Source organism: Epinephelus fuscoguttatus, linkage group LG14 (genome assembly GCF_011397635.1).
Source record: "Epinephelus fuscoguttatus linkage group LG14, E.fuscoguttatus.final_Chr_v1".
Taxonomy (NCBI): domain Eukaryota; kingdom Metazoa; phylum Chordata; class Actinopteri; order Perciformes; family Serranidae; genus Epinephelus; species Epinephelus fuscoguttatus.
Window position 1 is genome coordinate 29,825,832 of NC_064765.1, and position 26,106 is coordinate 29,851,937.

The window sequence follows — 26,106 nt, forward strand, 5'->3', positions numbered from 1 at the left end:
CAGACAGGTGTTGGCACATTTACGCCAACAACAAGTCAGGGTCAGAGCACCTTTTAAGATTGAATGATCTGGTATGTCTGTGATGATGTTTTCAAGCAGAGAGGAAAAAAAGTCATGCTCATATCTCATATCAATGACCATTCCACGAAAGGAAAAGAATTTCAGACTTGATCAGAAGCTAATTCAAGTCAGGATGTACTATATCATCAACTCCTGGTGCTAATTAAAAGCTGTTATTTTAAAACACCATCATGTGTCCAGGCTGTCTTTGTGTTAAGGCACAAACAAGTAAACAGAAGTCTGTGATCAGCACTATGTCATTTAATGTCCATTTCCTGTGTTTATCCTCTCACGAGGAGGACTCATCCTCCTCTAGTTAATAAACCTTGTTTATGCACAGTGACTCATATTCTATTTCTGTTTCCTCCTGGTCTCAACCTGCCTTCTGCTATTCCAGTGACCATCTGAAAGCCAACCTCAGCTTTTGTAGCTGCCACCATGTGTTTACTGCTCATCGGTTACACATGGTGTGGCTTTGATCTCCAAACCAGCAGGAGCAAAAAAAAATAAGAATCAAAGGAAACATGTTTTTTTGTTGTTTCAAAGTGGAAAGCACCGCAGATGGAGAATAAAATTCCATTTTTCTTCCTTTTTTTTTGTGTGTCCGCCATCTGCACCAATTTTGGAGGTTTCAGAATTCTCTCGCACAAGCTGAAAAACATTGCAGCATTTTCAAAATATTCTGTCACCACTCTTTTCTTCTCTCCTCTGCAGACTCCGATGAACCAGGCATCCACACGTTCCCACTGCATTTTCACTGTGTACTTGTGCAGGCGTGAGCCAGGCTCAGCCACTGTGCGGCGCTCCAAGCTCCACCTGGTGGACTTGGCCGGATCGGATCGAGTTAGCAAGACTGGCCTGAATGGGCAGCTGCTTACTGAGGCCAAGTACATCAACCTCTCCCTCCACTACTTGGAGCAGGTAGCCACTGTTGATACATAATTACTTATTACCTCTGCCAAAAAGGTTATGTTTTTGTTCTGTTTGTTTTTGTGTCTGTTAGTAGGATTATGGAAAAACTACCAGCCCAATTTTAATGAATGTAGTGCTGTGGACTTTGTCATTAATTTTTGCGGATTTCATGCACCTGCTCTCCAAACATAATGTTTGTATGTTACGATTGGACAAACAACATTTCAGGCTGTAGCCAATCCCAGCACAGTAGTGTAAAGACTTGTTGCTTCCCTTATTTGCATAGTGAAAAAGAAAATGTGTTAAGACAATAATACAGAAATACATAAGACTGGGGAAATATTTTTTAAGGGGGGAGATAAAGAGAAAAAAATAAATAAATACATTTAAAGTAAATAAATACATGGGAATATAAATAAATACATTAAAAATTTATAAAAAAAAATAAATGAAAGGAAAAACTAAATGAAGTAGATAAAGTAAATAAAGATGCAAATTTGAACAGGTATGTCAATTTATGGCTTTTATCACTTAATTAATGCCTACATTTATTTTTTATATATTTTTTTTACATTTAAAAGTATATTATTTTTTTTGTATGTCATTTAGCCATTTATCTATTCATTTATGATTTTGGCAGCTTCTGTTCTCCATAAAAAGCCAGTGGATGATGGTAAAGTTCAGTAGAGACAAAACACAGCCAGTTGTGTTATAACGCATCATTTGACATAATTCTAGTAGTTTTGAAAATATATTCTGACATATAGTGGTTGCAGAGATTTGGTGGTGTGGTGGTTAACACTGTCGCCTCACAGCAAGAGGGTTGCTGGTTCAATCCCGGGTGTGGGAGCCCTTCTGTGCGGAGTTTGCATGTTCTCCCCGTGTCAGCGTCTCTTCTCTCCGGGCACTCCAGCTTCCTCCCACAGTCCAAAAACATGCAGATTGGGGACTAGGTTAATTGATGACTCTAAATTGTCCGTAGGTGTGAATGTGAGTGTGAATGGTTGTCTGTCTCTATGTGTCAGCCCTGTGATAGTCTGGCGACCTGTCCAGGGTGTACCCTGCCTCTCGCCCGATGTCAGCTGGGATAGGCTCCAGCCCCAGCCCTCAAGAGGATGAATGAATGAATGAATGAAAAGACTGGACTGTTGGCTTTGGCAGAGGTCTGCGCTCTCCAATTGCCCTTCCCAGTTTAAAATAATATATTGTACAAATTGTTTAATATTCAAAATATATTTGGTGCTGTTTATTAAATACACTTTGGCACAGAATACATTTTATTTGCTTCATTTACCGTGTGTGATTTGGCACAGCAAGTTTAATGCTTTCAACTATGAGAAACAAAAATAGTGTGTTTTGCTGATTCAGGCTACTTTATTTGTTCAGTCTACAATAACTTTCATTAATTTCATGTCAGACGTTTGACATTGATTAATGGCCATCTTGTATAAACAGTTATGACCCACAAAGTTAGAGTGAGTAATGAAATTTCCTTTCAGGCATCATGTTACAGTCAGGCATTTTAATTTCCTACCTTCATCTCTGTCTTGCATGTCGGCCCTGTTCTCTTCAGGTGATCATAGCTTTGTCAGAGAAGAACCGCTCCCATATTCCCTACAGGAACTCCATGTTGACGTCTGTGCTGAGGGACAGCCTTGGGGGCAACTGCATGACGACCATGATTGCCACTATGGCAGTGGACAAGAGGAACCTTGATGTAAGGATGATGTGCCCATTGTAAGGCCATGTTCAGACAGAATAATCTGTGATATGCCAAAAAAGAGGAGAAAGAAGGTTCTTGTGTAAATAATGTTAGAGCTACTCTACAAATCAAGTTAGCTTTGTCGATAGTGACTTGAGGTTTCTCTCCTGAAACATCCTCTTGGTGCTCTGGGTATTTAAACATTTTCAGACATAAAATACTTGGCATGTCATACAGTGTATCATGCTTCACAAAGACTGATGAAAAGCTGTGCTCTGTAAAGAATGTATAAATTATGAACATTTTATCATCTTTGTTGAGTCCTTGCATGCATGTGTCAGGTGAGTACTAAATAAAAGACTAACTGTTTTCTTTAGGAGTCCATCTCTACATGTCGCTTCGCTCAGCGCGTGGCTCTCATCAAGAACGAGGCGATATTGAATGAAGAACTGGATCCTGCCCTGGTGAGACAGCCAGACACTCGCTGCACTTCTCCACTCACTACAAATACCGTAGCTTCACCACACAATCACACCACATAAGCATGACTTAATGTGCTGTTTCATTATGGCCAGACCCTCCTCATAGCTTCCAGACCTTAAATTGATCGGTGAATGCAGTGAGAATCCAGCTCCTAAATGTAACTAAATGTTAACCCACCATGTGCTTAAATGCCCTCTTTGGGTTTCCAGCACCAAATTAGTTTTTCCAGCGTCACACAGACATCCTCGAAGAAGCAGTTTTCCACCATCAACACGTGGACGCCTGTCCATCTTGTGTTATTTAGACTGCTCACAGGTCCTGTTTGCATTCTGTCCCTGTATTGTTTACATACCTCAAATTCTGTTATGGCATATTTTATCCCAGTACCTTACAGCCACTTGAGAAAGCATCCAGCTGAAGACTGGTGTGTGTATATATGTCTCTACACACATCCATGAAAGGAAGCACGCGTTCCTGCCCAGACTTTCAAGATCTGAGGCCATAGTGTAACATTTTTAAAATGAGAGTGGGCAGTCTGTTTACTTTGAGTAATTTTATTTAGTATCTTTATACTATGAATACATTTTTATTTTAGTAAGTCAGAGAAGAAGCCAAAGTAGGAGATGGAGAGCAGAGAAAGTCCTTGGATTGTGGCAACACATGTGGTTACAGAGGCCACTCAACATTTTTTCAGATAGGCCTTACACATAGTTCCATAGCTGCCTTTTGAGAAATAGCAAATCTCATGATAGACTGGCTAAGCAGTTTGGCAGGTTAACTCTTGATGATGGTTTCCTTCCTTCCTTGACTTTCTCCTTTCACAATATGTGTCACAGCTTCCTTAGTGTGCCAGGAAGCAGACCTGGTAGTTGTTGTAAAGGTCCCACGGGGGATATACAGTAGTAAGTCATCATCACAGCTATATCCGCTTCCTCCCCTCCCACCCAGATCTGCCTGAGGATCAACTGCTACTGTATTACTGCTAGTGAGGACTTGGCTGGCCACTTGCAAACCCTACAGAGGTATTTTTAAGAGAGTCTGCGGCCGGCCCAGTAATTGTGACAGTGTCTGGCAGCTCCCAATTGGGTCCGGCACAGTTACAGCTCCAGGCAAACCCAAACTCCGCGGGCAAACTTCTTGTCTCCGTTTATGGCTCTTTAGTGTGTTTCTCATTTCGTTCGTTGCTCCCGTCTCTCTGTCTCTCCCTCGATCTCTCTCTCTGGTTTACTGAGGAAAAACTTAAAGCCTGCCATGCAGTTTGCAGATTAGAATGATGTCATTTATTGTGGTTTGGGGTGACACTCAGATTCCCATTTTTGGCCTACCACCATCTGAAGGCACACTGTCTATTCTATTGGACATGCCGGCTGTGGTAATTGATTTGAAACTTGGAGTTTGCTTCTCGCAATCTTGCAGTCAGTGTTTGGGGTATCATTCTGACCACACACTGCCATAATGGTCCTATACTGTAGCCTGCAGGTTACAAAATGCACTTCTTCAGAGCCTGAACAGCAGGAAACAGCCAGATCAGACAAAACATTTAACAAGTCGTTCATGGACGGGGGAAAAAATGAGGTGTTGAAAGTGACCTGTGAATATAATGAAGTCAGCCACACCATATAAGGTTGGCTCTGTTGGTCTCTCTAAGAGCACTAAGGTCAGTCTTAATCCTCCATTTAAATCGGGCTGATCCTGGTCTGCAGTCAGATTAAATTGTCAACGGTTATTGGATCTTTCATGATGCACCTACCATCTCTTTTAAATTTCACGTGTGTACTGAAAGGAAACTTGAGCATTTTGTGTGCAGGGGTGCTTAGTATGTGCTGAACTGAATTGCCATCAAACTTATTTATGTAATACTTAAAGGCTCAAAAAGATTTATCTTAACGGTCCCGGATTATTACGGGTTCATACTCGTATTTTAGGTTTCTACTAGAACACTGGTTCTCAACTGGTGGGTCGTGGTCCAAAAGTGGGTCGTGGGTCAGTTTTGAATGGACTGCAAGTGACTCTGAAACGTGTCAAGTTTGTAGAAAACACAATTTATTTTTAAGTTCAGTGAATTTCTGGCTCAGAGCTTGTTGTTTCCTGCTGAAGAGGGAGTGACTAACGGACAGTTACTTAACAGAGACAGCAAACTAGCTCGACAACATGGCCAAACACAATTATGATGCTGAAGGTATTAAACTTTGTGGACCTTGAACTAAAGACTAAGGAGAAATCTGGACCCTGGGGCTGGACCAGTTTGGAACCACTGTACTAGAACATGTTTACATTTTTTAATGTTCAGAAATCACCATTTTTCTGTCTGCCTGAATATACCTAATGTCACCCTCTTTTGAAACACTTCATTTAGTGCCATTCTTTTTCTCTTGAGGCACCCCTTCCGTGAAAGCCCAGTCTGCTCTTATAGGTCAGTGTTTCTGGGTCTTCTGCATCTGTGCTCAGTTTCTCTGCACCATCATTGCATCCAGAGAATGACGGCACTGTAGCGGAACTTCCTACCTTTATAAACAGTTTCATTGTTATTGTGTTGCTTGGGCAAAAGCTCTGGTCCCTGATTACTTCCTGTCATCTACTGCATTAACTAGCATTCCAACAGGAAATAGCTTGTTTGCAATTTAGTGACTGTTATTCATTCATTCATTCATTCATCTTCTAACCGCTTCATCCTCTTGAGGGTCGCGGGGGGGCTGGAGCCTATCCCAGCTGACATCGGGCGAGAGGCAGGGTACACCCTGGACAGGTCGCCAGACTATCGCAGGGCTGACACATAGAGACAGACAACCATTCACGCTCACATTCACACCTATGGACAATTTAGAGTTATCAATTAACCTAGTCCCCAATCTGCATGTCTTTGGACTGTGGGAGGAAGCCGGAGTGCCCGGAGAGAACCCACGCTGACACGGGGAGAACATGCAAACTCCGCACAGAAGGGCTCCCACGCCCGGGATCGAACCGGCAACCCTCTTGCTGTGAGGCGAGAGTGCTAACCACCACACCACCGTGCCGCCCTAGTGACTGTTATGACTCATGAAATTCAGATGGAATGGCAAGAAGCGAAATATCCATATGCTGCATGAATTGGAAGTAGAGGAATGTGACTACATAAAAGGGTTGGATGAACCCGAAAGCAGCAGGTATCAGAAAATTGATGCTCATATCGGATGTGATCCATATAATACTAAGAAAAGTGATTTTTTTTTTTTTTTTTTTTCCCACAACTTGACAGATTTGCCCGGTGTGGACACAATCGTTGTTACAAATTACCTCCTTTTACAGACTCCCTAACATTACTAACATTACATGGCAAACCAATAAATGCATACAAGAGTGTAGTGGACTAAAACTGTTTTGTGTGACAAACTGAATGACTAATGACTGAAACAACTGTGTCTTGTTTTTGGCCGATTGAGTAAATTTACTTGAGAATAACTGTCTTTTATATTTCAACTCTGTGCAAGGACGCACCACTTTTAGGCTAACATCAGCTAACGTTAGCTAGCTTTGGTTACAATTCTGGTGAAATACCATTAAAAATCTGGGTCGTGCCTAAAAATTTACCTTTAACATTAACATTTGACGTTACTCGACTTTGCTACTCCGGACTGAAGATAGAGGTTTTCGATCAACATCTGCTGCCGTTTCTCAGTGAGTTTTTATTCTGTTTTGTTTTGTTTTTTGACCCCTTCATGTCCTACTATTTTCAGGGCATAAGGTGGCCGTTGTTTTTTACCAGTTTGATCATTTTAACAATAAACAGCACAAATCATAGACGTTTGTGCAGTGTTATTTTGTTTTGTTGTTTTTACCTCCAGTTGCCTGCCCTCCATCTGGACAGTGCACCAATATACCAGTATACCTGTGACATCATAACGTCACAGAAGTCCTTATGGCTTGTTTAAGGCACAGTTTCTGAATGGATGATATGGACTGTGTACATTTCTGTGTGGATTGAGTTTTGATACCTACAGTATTTATACAGCACCTTTAATGCTCTATAATAAAAAAAGACATGGAAAGATTTTTTGCAATGTGGGACCTTTAAGGTGTTGTATGCAGCTAAGCGTAGGGTAATAGGAGGCTGGGTGACCCTCCTGAACCTGGACTCTCCCTTCACTTAAAGACACTCACAACATCTTGCTTGAGAAGACAGCTCTGATTAGCACATACCTGTGAGTCAAACACAATCCTGCTTATAGCCCACTAGAGAGACATGTTTGGGAAGCGAGTGTGAAAATTCCTACGGGTGGTTGCTCTCCCAGGTTCCCTCATCTATCTCGTCTGAGAGCCTGGCTTTCGTTAGGACCGAAGATAGTTTGAAAGTATAATGGTGTGATTCAGCAGAGTGCTCCTTGCCTTAGTCTAAAATGCCTGAATGGTGCCATGCATAGAACACAGCCCATGTGTTATCATTTTGTTGTGAAGGATAAAAGACCTTGTGTAGGTGTAGTGGGAAACTATGACTCCTCTTTCTTCTCGAAAGAGGCCCCATAATAGCACCATGTTTGTGAGTGGCATACTATATAAGACATATGCATTTGAGGTGTAACCTGTGGTTATACTGCAGTTTATTGTGGGTGGTTTTCTGTACAGGATGGATAGTATATATTCAAGAAGAAGATGTATAATTTAAAGTTAGGGCTGTCTGTACAAGTCAGTTTAATGTTTCAAACTTAATTATGTAGCATGTTTGTCAGCTCATATAAAATAACACAGACATACTTGGAGGGTTGCTTTTTCCATCACCATAACAACCTGCACGTTGCATTACTGCTCGGGTTTCCATAGGATATGCTGCCATCACCAGTCACGTGGCCTGAGTCAGTTTTTATTCAAAGTGTATGGAAGCCTGCCGTGGTGTTGTGGTACCAGTGTGGGCTCGGCACTCTGAAATAGACTGCACGATTCCGCTGACCAACAACTGGCGGTCAGTTCCTCAGGATGCAGCTGGGAGAATTACATCAGACCATGGGCTCCAAAAAAGAGATACAGGGAGCGGCTCTGGTGAGGGATGGTCAGCTATGATGTTAAAAAATATGATATGGGGTGGATTTGGGGTGAAATTTTTTGTTTAGCTCAGTGGCACCGGCCCAAAACCACACCGCAGGTCTGTTTCTTCTCAAGAACGTCTTGATTTGACACTGTCTGACTGTATGACTACTTTTGACCTTCCAGTTAGAAAATGCGTTTGCTAGAAGTGCCGGTGCTCTGCTAAATTACTGACCTTTGACCTTGATTTAGTTTTTATTGAACATCCTAGCTCCCTTGCAGTTTTGTGTCAGGAGAGTCACTGTGACTCTGGCACACAGTCGCCACTTTCTGTTGTATTTGCTCTTTGCTGCTGAGACCGTTCCAGCCTTTCAGTCTGCTTTAGTATTTTGTGGTGTGGTCAGATTCAGTGGTGATAGTTAAGTGGGATTTATGCTGAAGAAAGAAGTATGTCATGTGAGAAAAAGAACAATTGCCACTTGTTTTTTTATGTGGTTTGGTATGTTGTTTTGTGGTGCGATTTGTGCAGAATTCTTATTACAACTGGTCTGGCTTCCTTCCAATAACTACACCATCCATTGATTTTGGTACTGGCCTACTTTCCCTACCATTAACATGTATTTACATGTCTCTGTTTAGATGTAATGTAGACTGGACCGACTCCCCTTTTTTTAGGGATTTGAAAATTGAATAAACAGCCAGTTGAAATCTTGTACAATTAGCTGCAGAAAAATGAAACTGTAGGTTTTATCAGGCTAATCAGTCTCTATGGTCCATCTGTTATGTATGTGACCTCTTTCACATTCAATCATAACACTTTAACTTCAAGTTACAACACGCTGCCAGTACCTGCTGAGCATCAGAATAAGGGTACATGTCAAGTGGGCTCGCCTCTAACCTCTTGCTCTCTGTGTGTGACGGGAGATTTAGGATTTAATCCTACTTAACAGGTCTGCTATACGAACAACAAAGAATTAAACATGAAAAGCGCAGTTAGTAATGTGGAGAACTGAGTGTTTGGCTTCAGAGGTGTAGAAGTAATGGCTTTGACTTCAGCAAGAGATACATTTGTACAATTCATCAAATATTCAGACAAATAGCTTTTACTTTGGGGTGTCATTCTGGGGCAGTGGTTAGCACTGCACTTCTGGGTTTGAACCTGCCACTCAGCTGGGGCCCTTTGTGTGGAGTTTGCATGTTTTCCCTGTGTCAGCATGGGGTTTCTGATGATTCTCCAGCTTCCTCCCACAGTCCAAAGACATGAAGGTCGGGATAATTGGTGACTCTTAATAGCCCGTAGGTGTAAATGTGAGCGTGGATATTTGTTTAACTCTGTGTCAGCCCTGTGATAGTCTTGCAACCCCTCCAGGGTGTACCCTGCCTCTCAAGTCTAAAGCACAAATTACTTTCCTGTTTTTTTAGGGTGCGCAGTCCAGTGCAAAATAATGAAAACACAGCACTTGTTTTGATGAGCAGGTAGGCTAATCAAACAAAAGGAAATCTGACACAACTGAGTTATGAACAATCTCCCACTATCTTGCCATCTCTTCCTCTTTCCAAAGCACACCAATTTAAAAGACCAACAGACCACTCGCTACAAGACAAGTCACTGTCATTATCATAACGTCAAAGATTGGCGTTGCACATAAAAAATAAACATAGCTAACGTTAGCTAGCTAACAACATTTTAACCCACAGTATGCAGAACTTACTTCAGTGTGCGTGCAGAGGTTAGAAGGGGGGTATTTAAAAGAAGAGATCTCAGTGTTTTTCAGGAAGCAAAGAAAGCACTTTAATACTGCTGTCTTTTTTGGATTTTGGTGTAGAAAGTGTGACCAGATGTGGCCTGGGATTGTCACCTGAAGCTAACTCTTGTTCTGTTCCGTCATCATCGTGGGCCAAACCCAGGTGGTGCTTCTTTTTCTTCCAGGCAGCTGGCAACTTGGCATCTGCAGTAGAGTCCCCACATTTACCACACAGCATTACTTTGCAGCAATATTCAAACAATTATTTCAATTAAAATTGTTCTATTTCTATGAAGGTGTGAGTGAAGCAGATTGTTCATTAAGTGCAGTCTGTTGTATTTACGTAACCTGCTAGGCAAGCACATTGTCACTCTTCAATGGTGAAAAAAAACTTTTCTTCAGACTACAACTCCCTGTAGCCATTTTGCTTTCACAATAGCCAGAGGTCTTAATAAATTAGAGTGTAACCATACAGCAACAGCAAGAAAGTCTTCTTTTGACCCTTCGTGACTCAATCAGAACCCTATTGAACAAATTCAAATAATAAATTATTACTTTTTTACTTTTTGGGCACAGTGATAGCCGTCATGCAGCTGCACATAACCTGTATTTCTAGGTCACCATCTTGTTTAATTCAATGTATCATTAAAGCCAAATGTCAGGTGTTCCACATTACAAAATACAACATTGTTTTCATGTTCAGACCAGGAGAGGGATGTTCCTCTCTTACAATGTTTCAGCTCAACTGTTCCCACTCACGCCAGCCTGCCCCTGCCAATACCGGCCTCCTACATTACCCCACCAATTCTTCCAAATACATTCGCCATCATCAACCACCCCTCTGTGTCTGTGGCAGCTTTTGGGTGCAACAACAACTGAATGCAACCTTGGTCTCCTTCCAAAAAAATGTGGTAAAATTATGTTGTTATGTTGTCGTCTGTTAAAATTCTAAATAATGTGCTATTATGCAAGGGAGTAGGTTTGCATTATCATTTACATTATCCTCACTCTAACAATTCTGTGCAAGAAAATACAGGACAAACTATGTCTCGAATTGATTCAGAGAGGGATAGTAGATTTCATTTTTCAAAACAGGATCATCACATATTAAACCTGATCAAAAGTGTTTGGTTTTTTTTTCAATTCCTTTTGGTATTCCACCTCTGATGACGAGCAGCTCACTGCCGCCTAAATTTTGCTTCCTCCAGAGAGAGTCTCAAACAGGCATCTGCGTTTGTTGGATGGTCTGAAGGGGATACTACTATGTTAGCAGAGTAATAATGTCATGCATATTGTGCTATAGGGCAGGTAGATTTTCTTTCTTGAGCCATTATGACTTTATTCTCATTGCATTATTTTCATAATGTTTTTTCATCGGATATTATAACTTTTTTCTCGCCTGTTCAGAGAACACAGAAATGTGAGACATGTTTTAAATGTTCAGGTTGTTTTGAACATGAGTAGAAATCTTGCTTAATAGCTGAGCTAGACACATCAGTTTCACAGGGATTAATTTGCCTAGTGTTAATCACTGTGCAGGGCATGCTTTTATCAGACTGGATCATTATTATTACTTCTTTTTTTGGTTCAAGTTTGGCTGCACAAACTAGAGCTCTGAGACACTCCGGTATCAAGTTGTACAACTGATTGATATGTTTATTTGAATGCCAACAGAAGCTTATGGTGTCCAGTGAGGTTATTGACAAGAGCAATGCAGCCAGAAAATAAACACATACAAGTGAGAATGTGGCTTCATGGACACATACTGTCATCATGAAAGAAAACATGCTTCTCCATGTGTGTTACTTGCAACTTATTACTACCCACCCCTGCAGAAAAGCCAGTATACTGATATGAAATGGTTCTGTCCCATCACAGGAGCCGCTGTTGTCAGATTAAATTCTGTAAGGCTACTCCTACACATGTAATACAACTTAATTTATGTTCTGACCTCGCTAATCCTTTAGGTGCTAGATAGCAAGATGCCTGCTAATCCCTGCCTAGACTGAAGTAAGGTCACTTAGACTGACCTCTATAGGTATGGACCCTTTCTGCAGGGAAAAAGTCATCAAGTGTCACATGTCAAGGCCAGGACCTGATCACATTTGTTTTTGTTGGATTCTCCTTTCATGCCTTAAATAGATTTTTGTCATATACTCAGATGTGAAAACATAAAAAGAATGTCCTGGTCCCGTCACATCATCTCTCATTGGATTATGGTTTTTGACATTAATAGATATTTTTGCTGTCACTGTTTTTTATTTATTTTTATTTTTTTTTTCAAAGATTTCTATCTAAGTACTTACTTAAAAAGCTATGTCTGGACTTGGTGAGATATTTTACTTTTATATATACAGTAACCAGACACGGACAGCGGTTACTAACAGCAACCACCCCGTTGGCTCAGTGTGCAAGGCCTTAACCAAACACGTGTGGACAGACAGCAGTAGAAGGTTTTATGTGTACTTTTTTTTTGCCACCATAGCTGTTTAATGCTAATTTATGTTTTTGCTTCCTGTATTTTCCCGCTGGAGCATCCAGTTGTCTGGAATCGCTTAAGTTTGTCCTCAAAATGCATCGGCAAGATAAGCCGCAAGATCATTTTCAGAAGGATTGTCTCATCAGTTGGCAGCAGCAAAATAGCTTGTCTGCGGTGCTTGTGCATGAGTGTGTGTCTTAGCTTTGAACTGTAGGTTTCAAATGTGCACAGTTTGACATTGTGTGTACTGTATGTGCACATGCAGCAGACCTCTAACCCTGCCTTCTGTGTGTGTGTTTCAGTTAATTACCCGTTTGAAGAGAGAGATCCAGTCTCTGAAGGAAGAGCTGGCCATGGTGACAGGAGAACAGAGAGATGACCAGCTTACTGCCGAGGAGATCCAGAAGTAAGTCACCTCATGTTCCTTGATTCCTAGTCCCTTCAATGTAGTCAGTCTCTCAGCATAACCTAGATGGCCTGTGATGCTTTCTCTAGATTTGAACATAACAGATGAGGGGAGACAGCAAACTGTCTGACTCTGATTTAACTTCTTCCACTCCCACACCTCTCTACCATAGACCCATTTTTGTCTTTTTTAGGGGGGTCAGGGGATCTTTAGTGGTGGATAGCAGTTCAACAGTATATGTCACATAGGAGTAGTATACATCATCTGAAAGATGGGACCTTCAAGATTAATTTGATGTGCAGCTCTGCACTCTGTGTCTCTGTGTTTAAGTCATAAATATGTAATAAACATTGTGTTTTGCTTAGGCACCTTTTTCCCTTTTAAAGGTTAGAGTAGGGATGCTATAGGTTAGCCATTTAATCGTTTAACTGCCAATAATGTTTTTGACTACAGACCCAAGTCTGTTTAGAGCTAGCTAGCAGCGTTGCACATTTGGCGATCACCGCTTGTAACGCCATCCCAACCTAACAGCATTACTGTGGACGCATTGTGTCTACACCACGGTCACCCTCAGTGACCTAGCAGTAATTACCGAATGAGCAATGCCGCTAGCTAGTTCCCAAGGCTAATGTTAGCTTACCAGTGGAGACCAGAGGGTGGGCAGTTGGCACTATGTTTCCGCATGTTAACGCAGTCAGCCGGCTGTCTGTCAGCAAGGCCGACAGAAAATAACATAAAGGCAAGACATTTACATTACAAATTCATTACAATTCATTTATCATTCAAATTTCACCACCTCTAAATGTGTAACGCTTTGAAATATAGCACCAAAACTCACATTGAGTCAATGGAGTTTTGCACTACAAGAAAGGCCTCTTGTAGTTCACTTTTTTTTTTTCTTCCTAAAAAATAACTGGTAACTTACCAGTTAATGGGTGTCAGGCTGTCGAAAGCAACATGCCTCCCTACTGGCATCCCTAATTTAGAGTGTGTAGGGGTTTAGAAACGTATGATGGAAGTACATAATGGTCATCTCCATGTTCAATTATGTCTTTTAAGTTGTTGTAGCAATTTTTGGATTGATACCATTGGTTACACAGATTTGGTGCTAAATTTAAGCAGTTTTTAACCATCTGAGAATTGATAAAAATGTGCAAAAATCACTCCAAAATATCACATTAAGACACTAAGACCTTGAGGAACACCAGAGAGAAATCCATGCTGTGATTTGGAATTAACATCATCACACATGAATAAAATTTGTCTCACTGAATCCACAAGAGTTTCAGTTTTCCAGTCATACACAATTCATGCAACTCCAATACTGTTTAGGGCCCCCAGTATGGAGAAATTAAATTCTGTAGAGGAAAATTTGTACTGCATGCAAAATGTTGCTTGGTTTTTGCCAAGAGCTGCATGGGACTAGCGCAAAGTGGGCATATCTGTTAAGAGGAGACTTGTGGGGAGATTGTTTCTGCCATTTTCATTCAGATACCTTGAGGTGAGAGGTCAAATGACCCCTGTGAAAATATCTATGCCAGTTTTTCCCCCGCTGAAATTTATCCTAACTTTATTTGGCCCCCTTTCTGACAAGCTAGCATGATATTGTTGGCACCAATAGATTCCTTAGGTCTTCTTATTTCATGTGATACCTGTATCTTCACTCCAAAACTCACTCTGCTACAGCCTGACAGGCAGTAATGATGGTCAAGGATGCAGGCATCCTAGTGGGGTGGAAGAGGTTAAATAACAATGTTCTAGAGGAGCTCACAGGAGGCCCTTTGCCACAGGATCATAGGTTGTACAATATGAGTGTGTTTGTGTGTGCATAATGTTGTGACCTCTGCGATCCAGTCATTTCAGGACAGTGCAGATGTGAATAGTGATGTATTGGCCCTGTCAGCCCTCTAGGATGTTCACAGTGCACCTCAGACCCTTGGAAGAGAGCAGATGGTCTTTTTTTGGACTGTGATTTGTATTTGTAATACTCAAAACCCAGAGATTCTTGAGCAAATATGTTTTGTGATTTATAAGTATTTGGGGTTTGCCTGAAGTGCCTACATAACTTATGCTGTTGGCTATGCATAGATACTGAGTTAAAACCTCACTCACTGAGGCTTAACCAGATCTAATGGAGTTTCCCAGGGCTCTGCTTCAGCCAGGACTGCTTTATTTCTGCTCTTATACTCAAATGACAGAGGGACTCAGCCAGTCAGGGCCAGAGTTCAGGCCAGAGGTTCCATCGAGGACTTGGCACATCACCTCTGCAGTGCTGATCTATTTACCGCGCTTTAGTCCCCTCAGTCCGCCTTTTTATTATTTCCTCTACCCGAGTGATTATCCTCGATTTCCCCCTGTTTGTGGTCAAACTCACACAGGGAACCTTTAATGATGTCTGTTGTGACCACACTCACTGGACATGCTGACTTTTTCTGTTGCTGTTTCCTCTCCGGTTTATGCCTTGAATCATCCCCAGCGCTGAGTGATTGCACATATCTTTGCTTATTAGCTGTCACATTTCCAAACGCTCATATATTCTCGGGCGTACAGATCTTAACCTTTCCAAAAGAACATTTTTCTGCCATCCGTGCTTATTAAGATTCAGTATCAGTCCATTCCCATACAAGCTGAAGTCAATTTAAATTTATTTTCTAAATACAATATTAGTTTGCGCCATATCACCTCACACCTTGGAAAGAATATCTGGAAACAATCAAATTCTAGTGTTTGAAAGATGATATTTTTTCTCTCACAAAATATTGTGCATGGCACTGAAGGGCATTCTCCAGAGTCCAACTTTGTGTGCAGTGCCCTGAAAGAAGACCGCTACGTTTGTTTTAAGTCCTTCGTCATGTAAACCTAGCGTGTTTCTACACTGAACATGTTGCAGTGGAAAAATGAAAACCGCACGTTGTCGTGCCTACATTGGATCCGTCTGGACGGTTGCCTGTTGGTCTTTTCCAGTGGCCGGTTCCAGAGGTTGAAGAACCAATGTTTGGACTATCATCCAGTGATAGTTTATCAACAGGCCGGCCCAGTGGAGCTGGAACACGCGTTTAAGTAAATAGTTTTCTTTGACCAGACCCACATTTTAAACATAAGAAGCACTCCTCAGATATAAATATTAACTGTTTGAGTGCCTGTTGAGCTTGTGCCAAGTGTGATTGAGAAGGACTGTGACATGGAATGTGGCATGAGTTTAAGCTTTGGTAGGTTATTGGAAATTTTCTGTGTGTGTGTGTCTGTGTGTTTAGATTGGAAGAGTTAGTTAAGGCCTTTCTGGGCGACCCTGATCCAGACGTGACATTGTCATTGGGACCAGACATGAGAAAAATCCAGTACTGTTTCTTTCTGCTGAAGGTAATATATTTCCCATAGTCTTTCCATGTACAGTATCTGCATGCAAGTCTCCCTGTATAACCTTCACTGTCTGTTCTTTCCATCCATCCATTGTGTCCTCTTGTTATTTCCTCTCCTGTCCATGACAAGATCCATGGGCCATTAGCATGGTAGCGTGGCAGCAGAAGATATTTTCAGTACAGGTTGCTATGCTGGTTCACTGAAATGGATGTTTCAGTTGGTCGATGTTAGTATGGAAACAAAAAAGGGACGGAAACATTTGAATTTTAACATGTTAAAACTTAAATACCACTGAGCTCGTAGCATTGAAATATCTGAGTTTGAAAATCATGTAATTAAATTTATTAGTTCTGAAATAAGAATGACATTTCTTGATTTGTGATTTCAAAAGCTGAATTTTATTATATTTTTTTCAGTGCTCATAAGTTCAGATTGCTTAAATTTGAATCAGTCAAATTCAGATCGAAAGCTACATGTCAAAAAATTTCAAATAGGAACATCCGGGTACCTAGTACTGCGTTGTCAAGGTTCAGTTAAATAGAGGATAGCAGTAGGCAGGCAGGTGGTTTAAACAAAAGGCAGGCTTTAATGCAGCTGGTAAAATACCTCCAAACTGAAGATACAGGCAGGCATAACTCAAGGTCCAAAAGAAAGAGGAACCAAAACTGAACTGAAAACAAACCAGGATGGCATTGTGATCATGGGGAAGCAATCCAACAAGGTACACAAAAGACCAACACAGGCTGGGAAAAACCAGGGAATGACACCATGCATGACCACAGACAAACTGACAAAGGACAAAGGTAAAGTCACAGGTACACAGAGAACTAAATACAAGAACAAGACAAAGCTGGAGAAGGTGGGCACAGGAAAAAGGAGGGAAACACGAGGACTGGCTGACGATGAAGACAATGAGGGTGTGGTAGGGAACATTAGGGTGGAACACTCTGGAACAGGGAAGGACTATCAAAACTGATACAATGCAGGAATGTATGAAAACAGGCAAAGGCAAGAAATAAGACAAGACATAACACATGAGGAGTGACCTTCAGAGTTAAACAGGAAACAAACTATACACAAAACCTAGGAACATGACATGTATCGGCAGTCGAGAATGAATGCAATCAAGCTGACTTCTGGCCTATCAGAGGACATTCTGTCAGTGATGTGTTCCAAGAAAGTGGCTTGAAAAACCCAAAGATGACCACAAGGGAGAATGATAAGCCATGTTAAAATTTCAAAATTAAGTATTCTGTGGCTGTTGAAGAACTTTATTTACCACTTTCTCTTATTTGTTTCATGTGCTAGTGCTTTATCCTCTCTGTAAGAGTGAAAGGCTGGAAGACAAAAATATGGAACACATCAGTGAGGTGTCTATCAACTCAGCAGTGACCAGCTGACCAATAACCTCCATTAAACAGCTCCCTCTACTGTCCTCTGCCAGGAAATGCTTTACATTTGAATGACCTAAAAGCTCTGTAGATGGTTACTGTATCATCAATATCATAGATAGAATTTTATCTTTTTTTTTTTTCACAGAAAAGACTGATGAGAAAAATGATCTTATCCACAGGCCAAACCATAACCTAACTGTATACTGTGTGCCTAATTCTTGAGGCTATTGCTAGAAAGTGAAAATAATTTAAAATCCAGTGATGCCCAGTTATTTCCAGTGCTGCTGATTTTCCCACAGCCTGTTGCAAGTCTAGACACTTGGTGTTTTGCAGTTATTTGCCATCTAATTAGAGGCAAGGTGTTATGTGACATGCATGTGTTCAAACCAGAACTTCTTAAGAATTTGCACAGCAGCTAAAAGGCTTAGCCGAGACATATCTACAAACAACACACTGGTCTGAGCTCCTTTTCCTGTTGTATTTGTCAGTGCAGTGTGTCTCCCATAAAATGGTTATATAAATGAGAGCTGAAATATTTCAGCAAATGGATTATTCAATCAACAGAAAATTAACCACCAGTAATTCATAAATAGTAAAATCAACTTACAAGCAAGCAAGCTAACATGCAACTGTGTTATTTGGAAGCTGATACTCAAACTTGTTTCAATTAATGTCATAATTGTGTTTCCTTTGTATTTTTTTTTGCGACTCATATTTTATTGAATTTTTATTTTTTAACAAACCAAAATTAAAAAACATTCGTCTCAGAAACATGACATCCACTAAAGAATAATGCAAAATTAAGATAACTAATCTCATGGGTTACTAATTAAATATCTAGTAAGAGTAATAAAATAAAATAGATAACTAAGTAAAGAGTCCATGACAAGTAAAATTTGTACAAGCATGACATGTTTAACATTCTTTCTATGAGACTACCACAACACTGCTGAGTGTCCATTCACTGTCCCATGTGAGGTTCCATGTCCACAGATAGTCTTCCAGCAAACAGATCCTTGTATTGCACCCAATCTACCTCCATCCTCATCTTTGTGACAGTCCCTCAAGAGCAGATTACTTCCTTTGTATTTTTTATAAAAGTAGAATCTGGGCATCATTTTGGGTTTGGCTCGATGCCCAATTCACTGACAATTTATCATGCAGACTGCCGTGGAAAGGGTTTGTAATTATATGTTGGTTGCCAAATGTTTGTAGATAACACAAATTCTTAAAGTTTTGGTTTTGGAGAAAGTCAGATCAGTTATAGACTTTGTTCAACATTTCTCAAACAGCAGCCTATGGCCCACTGCTGCTAAATGAGCGTAGGGAAAACACTGCGGTGCTCAAACTGTTCTTGCACTCTGGTTTGGTTGGAGTTGGAGCAGCCACCAGAAGCAGTTCCAGATCCCACTTGAATGTCTGTTTATCTCTCCTTCAGTTTGTTATGATCCTCAAACTCTATCTCCTGTTCAGTTTACATTCCTCTGAGCATCACCCGAGTCACACTTCAGTGATTCTGTAGGAATTTGGATCTGGTTTGAATTTGATTTCTGTCCTCTTTGTTCTCGTCAGTGGCTAGCTCTTTCATGCTCAACACTCTGCTTATCCTTGGTTTAGGATGATGTTCAAGCACTGTGCATATCTGCAGTTTTATCTTTTCAGCACTGTGCACTTAGACGTGCAGTTTGACCACAATGATATACAGCTGAATGTATGATGTCACACGGCAGTGATGGCATCCTCAGCCCAAACTCTGCTATCTTCTTCAGTGTGCTTCCAAACAGTGTATGTCCTCAAAACTTCCCAGGATCACCCTTATCCCTCCTCTGTGCCTTTCTCTTCTTCTGTGTCTTCTTCTCCATGTGGAAAAAACTGCAATCCTTTAACATGTTTCCCACCTGTCTGTAAACCTGGAGTATCATTGAAATGTTAGAGTTATATTGCAGACAGGGAAAAGAGGGGAATTTAATTAATGTTTAGGGAATATAAGGGAATTTAGAAGAGCACCACTTTCCAGGATGAGACCACAATGTTTTTTCCAACTTGTTTACATTCATGGCATTAGATGGTTTTTTATATTGAATATGTTTTTCTCGAAAGCAAACCCAAGTGTAGTAGACAGTGGGCTTTTCCTGTTGATGGTTGTTGAGATATAAAATAATAATTCAAGTCATGGAAACCCACTTAGATGATTTTTTTTACACCAGTTTTAAGGTTTGAAATTGTATATCTTTGAGTAGCTGTACATGAAAAACATCATTTGATTGAATGTAATTCTTAAAATTTGCAATTTTTAAAAACATATTTTTTAATATATCCATATCCCGCCAAAGAGGGAAAAAATAAGCCATTCTCTGAACTTCTATTAGAGGTCAACAATCTTTCCTTTCTGTTTATTGTACAGATAATGATCATGGACAAGCAAGGTGGAGAAAATAGGCAGAGTGATGGGCGGGCATCACGAGCAGCAACAGTGAGGGAAGCTGTAATTCAAGACTGCCACCACTGTGCAGCAGAAGTGACCAGATTAAAGGAGATGATGACGCAACGTGATAACGAGATCAGTATCCTTTGATGTGGTACAGCCATCAGGCTATTGATCATCAAGCTATAAAACATGTCATTTCTGCCACAGAAATGACATTCCTTCTGTTATATGGGGCATTCTATTGATTTTGTGCAAAGTGCTGTCCCTTACCAAAAAAAACAACAAAAATAATAAAATTGAGTATTCAGACATAGATATTTACAAAGATTATGTTATGGCCTATTTAAACCCAGGACATTAAATGAGAAAGTGATACGCTAAATATATACAGAATCACCATTTATAAGGTACTTTCTATTGGGAAGTAGCTGTCCCCAACACTGACCTCTAAAATTCAATTGATGTAAATAACACTTAAAACATTTTTCATATTTTTTTCAAAAGTCTAATTTAAAACATCTTTGTGATTAAGTTTAAACAGAAGTTGAAAGATTTAGATGTACCGTGGGATTCATTTTTAAATTAAGAAACTATGCTAAAATAGTAGTGTCCCTTGTTTTCAAGTCACTACCGAAACACAAGAGTTTTAATACTCTGGTTGAGTCTGGATTTTAGCCATACCCCTGAATTTCTGAGTCTGAAAATCGGTGTGTAACTTTTAAAGTTGTCACTACCGAGCACATGTTCTCTTCAATTATGTAAAAATTTGGGGGGTTTATGCAAAATATTTGTTTGTTTGTTTGTTTGTTTGTTTTTCTGTGTGAACAACTCTTCAAACATGTGCTTGTTAGCCATGTGACTGCTAGCATTCTTTAGTTATCCTGAAAAATAGCTAGGAATGTCACTACCGAAACAGTCACTACGGAAACCTATGGTAAAGTTTCGCTAGTGACATGATCATTTCGGTAGTGACAAAATGGAATGGACAGTAGTTAAACCCTATAATTTTGTGGTCCAATGTCTTGCTCTTCTCTGCTCTGCTCTGCTTTGCTCTCCTCTACTCTACCCTGGTCTACTCTACTCTGCTTTACTCTATACTCTGCTCTACTCTGCTCTGTTCTGTTCTACTCTGCTCTACTATATTATACTCTGCTCTCCTCTGCTCTGTTCTGTTCTACTCTGCTCTACTTTGCACTAATCTGCTCTACTCTACTATACTCTTCTCTACTCTACTCTATTCTGCTCTACTCTATTCTGCTCTGTTCTACTCTACTACACTCTGCTCTATTCTATAATCTGCTCTACTCTATTCTGCTCTGCTCTACTCTGGTCTACTCTATTCTGCTCTGCTCTGCTCTACTCTACTATACTCTGCTCTATTCTATACTCTATTCTGCTCTGCTCTACTCTGGTCTACTCTATTCTGTTCTGCTCTGCTTTGCTTTGCTCTACTCTACCCTTCTATACTCTTCTCTACTCTGCTCTGTTCTACTCTTCTCTACTCTGCTCTGCTCTCCTCTGCTCTGTTCTGTTCTACTCTGCTCTACTTTGCACTAATCTGCTCTACTCTACTATAATCTTCTCTACTCTGCTCTACTCTATTCTGCTCTGTTCTACTCTACTACACTCTGCTCTTTTCTATAATCTGCTCTGCTCTGCTCTACTATGCTCTACTCTGTTCTGCTCTGCTCTACTCTGGTCTACTCTACTCTATTCTGCTCTGCTCTGCTCTGCTCTACTCTACTACACTCTGTTCTATTCTATACTCTATTCTGCTCTGCTCTACTCTGGTCTACTCTATTCTGTTCTGTTCTGCTCTGCTTTGCTCTACTCTACCCTTCTATACTCTTCTCTACTCTGCTCTGCTCTACTCTGCTCTGTTCTACTCTGCTCTACTCTACTCTGCTCTACTCTGCCCTTCTATACTCTTCTCTACTCTACTCTGCTCTACTCCACTATGCTCTGCTCTACTCTACTCTACTCTGCTCTGCTCTACTATACTCTGCTCTACTCTGCTCTACTTTGCTCTACTCTGCTCTACTCTACTATACTCTGCTCTACTCTACCCTTCTATACTCTTCTCTACTCTGCTCTGCTCTACTCTGCTCTGTTCTATTCTGCTCTACTCTACTCTGCTCTACTCTGTTCTGCTCTACTCTGCTCTACTTTGCTCTACTCTGCTCTACTTTGCTCTACTCTGCTCTACTCTGCTCTACTCTGCTCTACTCTGCTCTGCCCTCTCAAAAGTTGAATTGTTTTATTGACCACAAAACAATTGTCTTTGAATTTGTAATTCCCACCATAAGGCATACATTTGAGGAAGTATGATGCAACCTTAAAAACAGAATAATGGTCACTACCGAAACAGGACAGTCACTACCGAAACACTGGGTGTTTTGTAAAAAATAAAGTATATTGAGTTATCAACTAAAGTATTATGATGCTAATCGGTTACATTTATGTTCTGTTTCATCAATTATTAACTCTGAAATCAATCTGATCAGCGTTATGCATTTTACAAAGAAAGATTGCATTTAGATTTTGAAGAATTCTATAATTTGAACTTCGAAATTTGTTAAAATATTAATTTTTATAGATTTAATTGTGAAAACCTTCAGTCAAAATTTATAAAAAAAATAAATAAATAAATAAATCTTTAAACAAGGGAAGGAACAAGCATAACAGGTTGATATATATATTTTTTGTGTAATATAATAGTATATGTTTCGGTAGTGACAAATTATGGGAGAGGAAAAACACTCCAAAACATTCTGAAAATACAATATAAAAATTTACAGTCATTTTACTAGATATGTGACCTTTACATATGGTACAGTATATATAGGGACAAAGTTTTGGAAATAAAACATACAAAATTTCAAAATATTTCCAGCCTAACTTTGCACACATTTGGTAGAATGCCCCATATAAGTGAAAGTTTGTAATATTCCAATGAACAAGTCTATAAGGATTCAATCTTGGAATCCAGGTCCAAGTCGTTGGTCTGATTATGATGTAGCCCGTGGGGGCAACAGTGGATATTTGGATCTTGAGCAGGCCAAGACTTCCTCTCCTGTGCACTGGTGATTTTGGCTAATCTCTATAAACAGATATCTCCATATAATTGCAGATTCATTTTTTTCAAAAGCTAATAAAAAGCTAAATTGCCATCTGATTACAGCCAGTGGGTAAGGAGAATTTTGGCCAATTTGTTCTGGATCTTTTTCTCTCCACATTATCTGTTTACCTGCTGCTCAATTGTGATGGCTCAATACTACTCAGAAAATAAATAGCAACCAGAGCACTTCTGATACCAATCTTGTCCATTATCTTACAGACTCTGCATTCATATGCAGATATCTGTTTAAAGGGGATTAGTATGGTTTAGATATACATGTGACTAGTACTAGGAGTGACCAATTTTACGTTGCATGTCTAAGGTAATGCTAAAATCCCCAACTATTATACTGGATGCATTATACGGTAAGTTTAAGATGTAAAGCAGAGATGATGTATATTTATATGGATAGGATTTCAGTGCCAATACTGTCAATGCATTTTTGGTAAGGCAATCTCAAAGTGGTATCTGCTAGTCTTTTGTTTATCATTGTGCTATGCTCAGTAAGAGTCAGGCTATAGTGTGACACCACATTGTCTCCAGAACAGCTTCAACTACTCTCAGTGAAGCACTGATTTGCTATACGTGTTCAGATCTCTCTTACTGCTGCTGTACTGTATAGTGCAAAACAAAGTGTACTGCTGGATTCACAGTGGTGCAGGAGTAAAGCTCCTGTTCACTACCAGAGAGACCCAAGTTTTACTCCCAGGCTTGTTTGTGTAAATTCAAGACAGTGAGAGCTGTCTCCCTTTTTACCTCACTGTGACTGATTGGTTGGGGTGCGTTCACATGTAGAGTGTAACGGAAGGGGATGGCTTAAAAATGAAACAGTAAAGGTTAAAAGAGGCGGCTGGCAACACTAAGGGAAGCACACTGGAGTCTACACCCTCTCCAGTGCACTTTGGGAATTTGCATTCCAAATTGATATAAAATGGGGGGAAAATTAGCAAAAATAAATTGAGCTGGTTTCCACTCTAGATTTGCGTCTGCTTCCAACAGTTTAATAACACTTACTGTTAAGAGTCAAATCTTTATTTGCAGAAAGGTATTTATCCTAAAGTAAATCTGCCTGTGTTATTGCATAGTTGGATTACAGCTCTTCTACACACACATAAATTATGAAATGTAAGGAGTCTTGCATTCATCACCAGTGCCCCAAAATACACATAAAATGTTGTTTTAATGTGTATGCTCAGAAAGATCTTCATCTAATGACTGCAGTTAATCATAATTACTATTAATCATAATCATGGTATTTGCATTTGAATATGATATTTCTAATAGCTTTATGGGATTACTCTTCCCTCAACCTCTCTTGCTGCGGCTTGTCATTAGATCACAGCACATTAGTCGGAAAATTGAGATGTCTGCTTGATTATTTAGCCACAAAAACCTCAGCTCTCCAAAATAAATAGAATATTATCATGCCGATATTTCACCGTAGTATTTCTTGGACCAAGTGTGTGTAATGTGAAATCCTCTCGTCTTTGTAGATTTTCCCTCTCAAGATGTCATACATTGGTTTTCACATGATGCAAATGGAATTGCCACAATTGGTATTGTGCGTGTTTTAAAGGCCCATATTTCGGCCAGTAATGCATACGCTTCGCTGACCATATTACCCTTATGTTCTTTCATTGTGAAGTTTGTATATAAATTTGCAGTAGCCTAAACTGTCAATCCCTCAGTCAGGGTGGTCTGTCTACAGCCTGTAACACTATAGTTTGGGTTGACCAACCCTGTAGGGATGACATCATTTCCAGCCAAAGCCCTAATAACCTTCTAGATTCAGACGATTTCTACAACTTAAGCTTGTATCCGCTAGCTAATCACCATGCTTTCCATGTCTGTATAACTGTCCCACCCCCTGCTCTGCTAAAACAGTTACTGGGAACCATCGGCTCCTGTAGTACAGGCTTACTGTTCCCAGACTGACACTGAGTCCTCCCAGGGTTAATTATGGCGAGTTCCCTGTAAAACAAAAGATTTTATCTCTACCCTCTGCCACTGTGTGCTCCCATGCATGGTTGACTCTGCATGGGAGTGGGCACCTGGTAATGTTTAGTTGACTCTGCTTGAGTTATGACACATCCACCACTAACATGATGATAGAGCAACAAGGAGGACTAACAAACACTGCTGACTTTAAAGGAACACTTCACCCCCACAGTGACCGTTTGTATATCAATTACTCACCCTGTGTTACGCTGAATTCATGAAGGTAACTTTGTTTTTCTTGCATGCCTCCGGTGAAAAAGAATCCACAAACGGAAGAAAATTCTTGATGAATTGAAGTAAAAGATCTGCATTTAACAACACCAAGACTATATCAAAACATCTATTTACAAAATCGCACTTAACTTGTGCAGTTGAATGTGTCATTATCCAGCTGTATGCTCACATGCATTTTCACTAAAACCATCCTTTTAAAACTGGACTAAAAGTGAAACTTACCTACACTCTCTTCAAAGCCAGACTCCATTGACAAAAATTGTAATTTAACCTCGTAAAAACATGGGAGCTGCTTGTCTGCCTCTGCTTCGATCTGTTTTTTTGTCTGTGTTATTGTGTGACTGGATAAATGAGACTTGGATTATACTGCACCAGTTGTGTAAGGGTTTGTAAATGGATGTTTTGCTGTTGTTAAATGCGGATCCCTTATAATCCAATTCATTATGAATTTCTCCTTTTTTTGATTCTTTGTTCACTGGTGGCACACTAGAATTTTTTTCTCCACAGATTCAATACAGGATGAGTAATTGATACCCAAATGGTTTTTGTGTAGCAATGTATTCCTTTAAAGAGCAACATTGTACATGCCATGGAAAAATGCCTTGTAGCGTTTGGAATTTTCCAAATTTTGTCACTGTGTTAAAATGTTATAAAGTCAAGTCCCTGAAATGTGTCTAAAAACTGTGCTTTCAAGGGTTTTTGTAAATCTGTGCTGACAATCTACAGAAAATCCCAAAGTGGAGCAGCAATGGTGGAACGCATCCAAAACCCTCTAAATGAAACCCTGTGCAC

The 26,106-nt window shown here is 40.1% G+C and overlaps 1 protein-coding gene across 2 annotated transcripts in view; it reads left to right on the plus strand.

Annotated features, from left to right (window-relative positions):
* kif6 (kinesin family member 6) overlaps nucleotides 1–26,106 on the plus strand; it is a 91,340-nt gene that overhangs the window by 21,314 nt on the left and 43,920 nt on the right. For both annotated transcript variants that reach the window (XM_049597156.1, XM_049597155.1), the window contains exons 7-12: nucleotides 775–981; nucleotides 2,546–2,689; nucleotides 3,052–3,138; nucleotides 12,679–12,782; nucleotides 16,037–16,142; nucleotides 19,941–20,100. In XM_049597156.1, coding sequence (XP_049453113.1) covers nucleotides 775–981; nucleotides 2,546–2,689; nucleotides 3,052–3,138; nucleotides 12,679–12,782; nucleotides 16,037–16,142; nucleotides 19,941–20,100 — 808 coding nt within the window. The remainder of the gene's footprint in view (nucleotides 1–774; nucleotides 982–2,545; nucleotides 2,690–3,051; nucleotides 3,139–12,678; nucleotides 12,783–16,036; nucleotides 16,143–19,940; nucleotides 20,101–26,106) is intronic.